Source organism: Sinocyclocheilus anshuiensis, unplaced genomic scaffold (genome assembly GCF_001515605.1).
Source record: "Sinocyclocheilus anshuiensis isolate Anshui unplaced genomic scaffold, SAMN03320099.WGS_v1.1 C32670014, whole genome shotgun sequence".
NCBI classification, from domain to species: Eukaryota; Metazoa; Chordata; class Actinopteri; order Cypriniformes; family Cyprinidae; genus Sinocyclocheilus; species Sinocyclocheilus anshuiensis.
In genome coordinates, this window is record NW_015619017.1 from 1 (window position 1) to 1,266 (window position 1,266).

General features: G+C 34.6%; 1 protein-coding gene across 1 annotated transcript; it reads left to right on the forward strand.

Annotated features, from left to right (window-relative positions):
* Positions 1–316: 316 nt before the first annotated feature.
* On the forward strand, positions 317–1,017 carry LOC107682863 (prolyl endopeptidase FAP-like; the record flags this gene model as incomplete). Its single annotated transcript, XM_016478983.1, has 4 exons — positions 317–444; positions 571–621; positions 757–858; positions 948–1,017. Coding segments are annotated over 4 exons (351 nt in total), but the record flags the coding sequence as incomplete, so codon positions are not given.
* Positions 1,018–1,266: the final 249 nt, after the last annotated feature.

Genomic DNA, 1,266 nt, shown 5'->3' on the forward strand with positions numbered 1-1,266 from the left:
ATAAAAATAGTCCATACTGTAAAGGTTCTTCAAATTTTGCATTTTGTGTACCGAGGAAAAAAAATCAAACATTATTTTCTGTCTACACTACACTAACACAAGAATCAATTTTCAGATGTAATCAATCAAAGACTACTCTACAGTTTCTACATAGATGTGGCACAAACAACAAATAAATAAATCAAATAAATACAAAGTTTAGCTTTGGTAGAGAGTGCATTAAAAGAAAACAAAAAAATTCATTTTTTCAGAATTTTCACATCCATACTTGTCACAGTGAAATCTTTTTATAAAAACTTATTTCTCTTGTTCTTAGGATTTCTATAAGCAAGAGTGGACATTCTGCCACCGAGTGCCTGACCTGTTCGCTGTACCAGGACAGGTGTCAGTATAACTCGGCTTACTTCAGCCTGAACGCCTCTTTCTTCCGTATGGACTGCTACGGTTAGTGAACACACTTTCACGCCTGTGAGATGCACTCATGACAAACACTTGAACGAGGTATCTGAGGAGATCTGAGGCTGATCTGAGGAGAGTGTGTGCTCAATCTAATAAACACTGATTTTACAGGACCAGGACTTCCGCTGTTTACACTGATGGACAACAGAGGGCCTGCTAAAGGTGTGCTAGTATCCGTTTAATCCAACCACTTTACAACATCAGCTATGTAAATTAAGGAATAGTTCATTAAAATCACATTTCTATCTTCATTTACTAACCTAGAAGTTGGTGCTGTTTTTTTCTTTTTTGTATTAGAGATTCAGGTCCTTGAGGACAATAAGAAACTGGAAAAAATTCTGACTACTGAGCTTCTGATGCCAACCATCAAACGTGCCACAATGAAGATCGCAGGATTCAGTACGTGCAACATTTTTAAGCATTCTTGGCAAACAGGATTTAGGTAGCATATTTATCTAAAGCCTTTCATGTTGTTTATGTTTCTCCAGACCTCTGGTATCAGATGATGTTCCCACCGAATTTTGACTCCTCCAAAAAGTACCCTCTTTTCATTCAAGTGTGAGTTACAGTGTTTTTTTTTGTTTTTTTTTATTTAATCACAGCTCATACATTTTGGTTCAAAATTTTGAGTTTGGAAAGATTTTTAATGTTTTTGAAAGTAGTCTCTTCTGCTCACCAATGCTGCATTTATATGATCAAAAATACAATAAAAACACTATTATCTGGAAATATTGCAATTGAAAATAACTGTTTACTTTTTAGATATATTTTAAATGTAATTTATTCCTGTGATCAAAGCTGAATTTT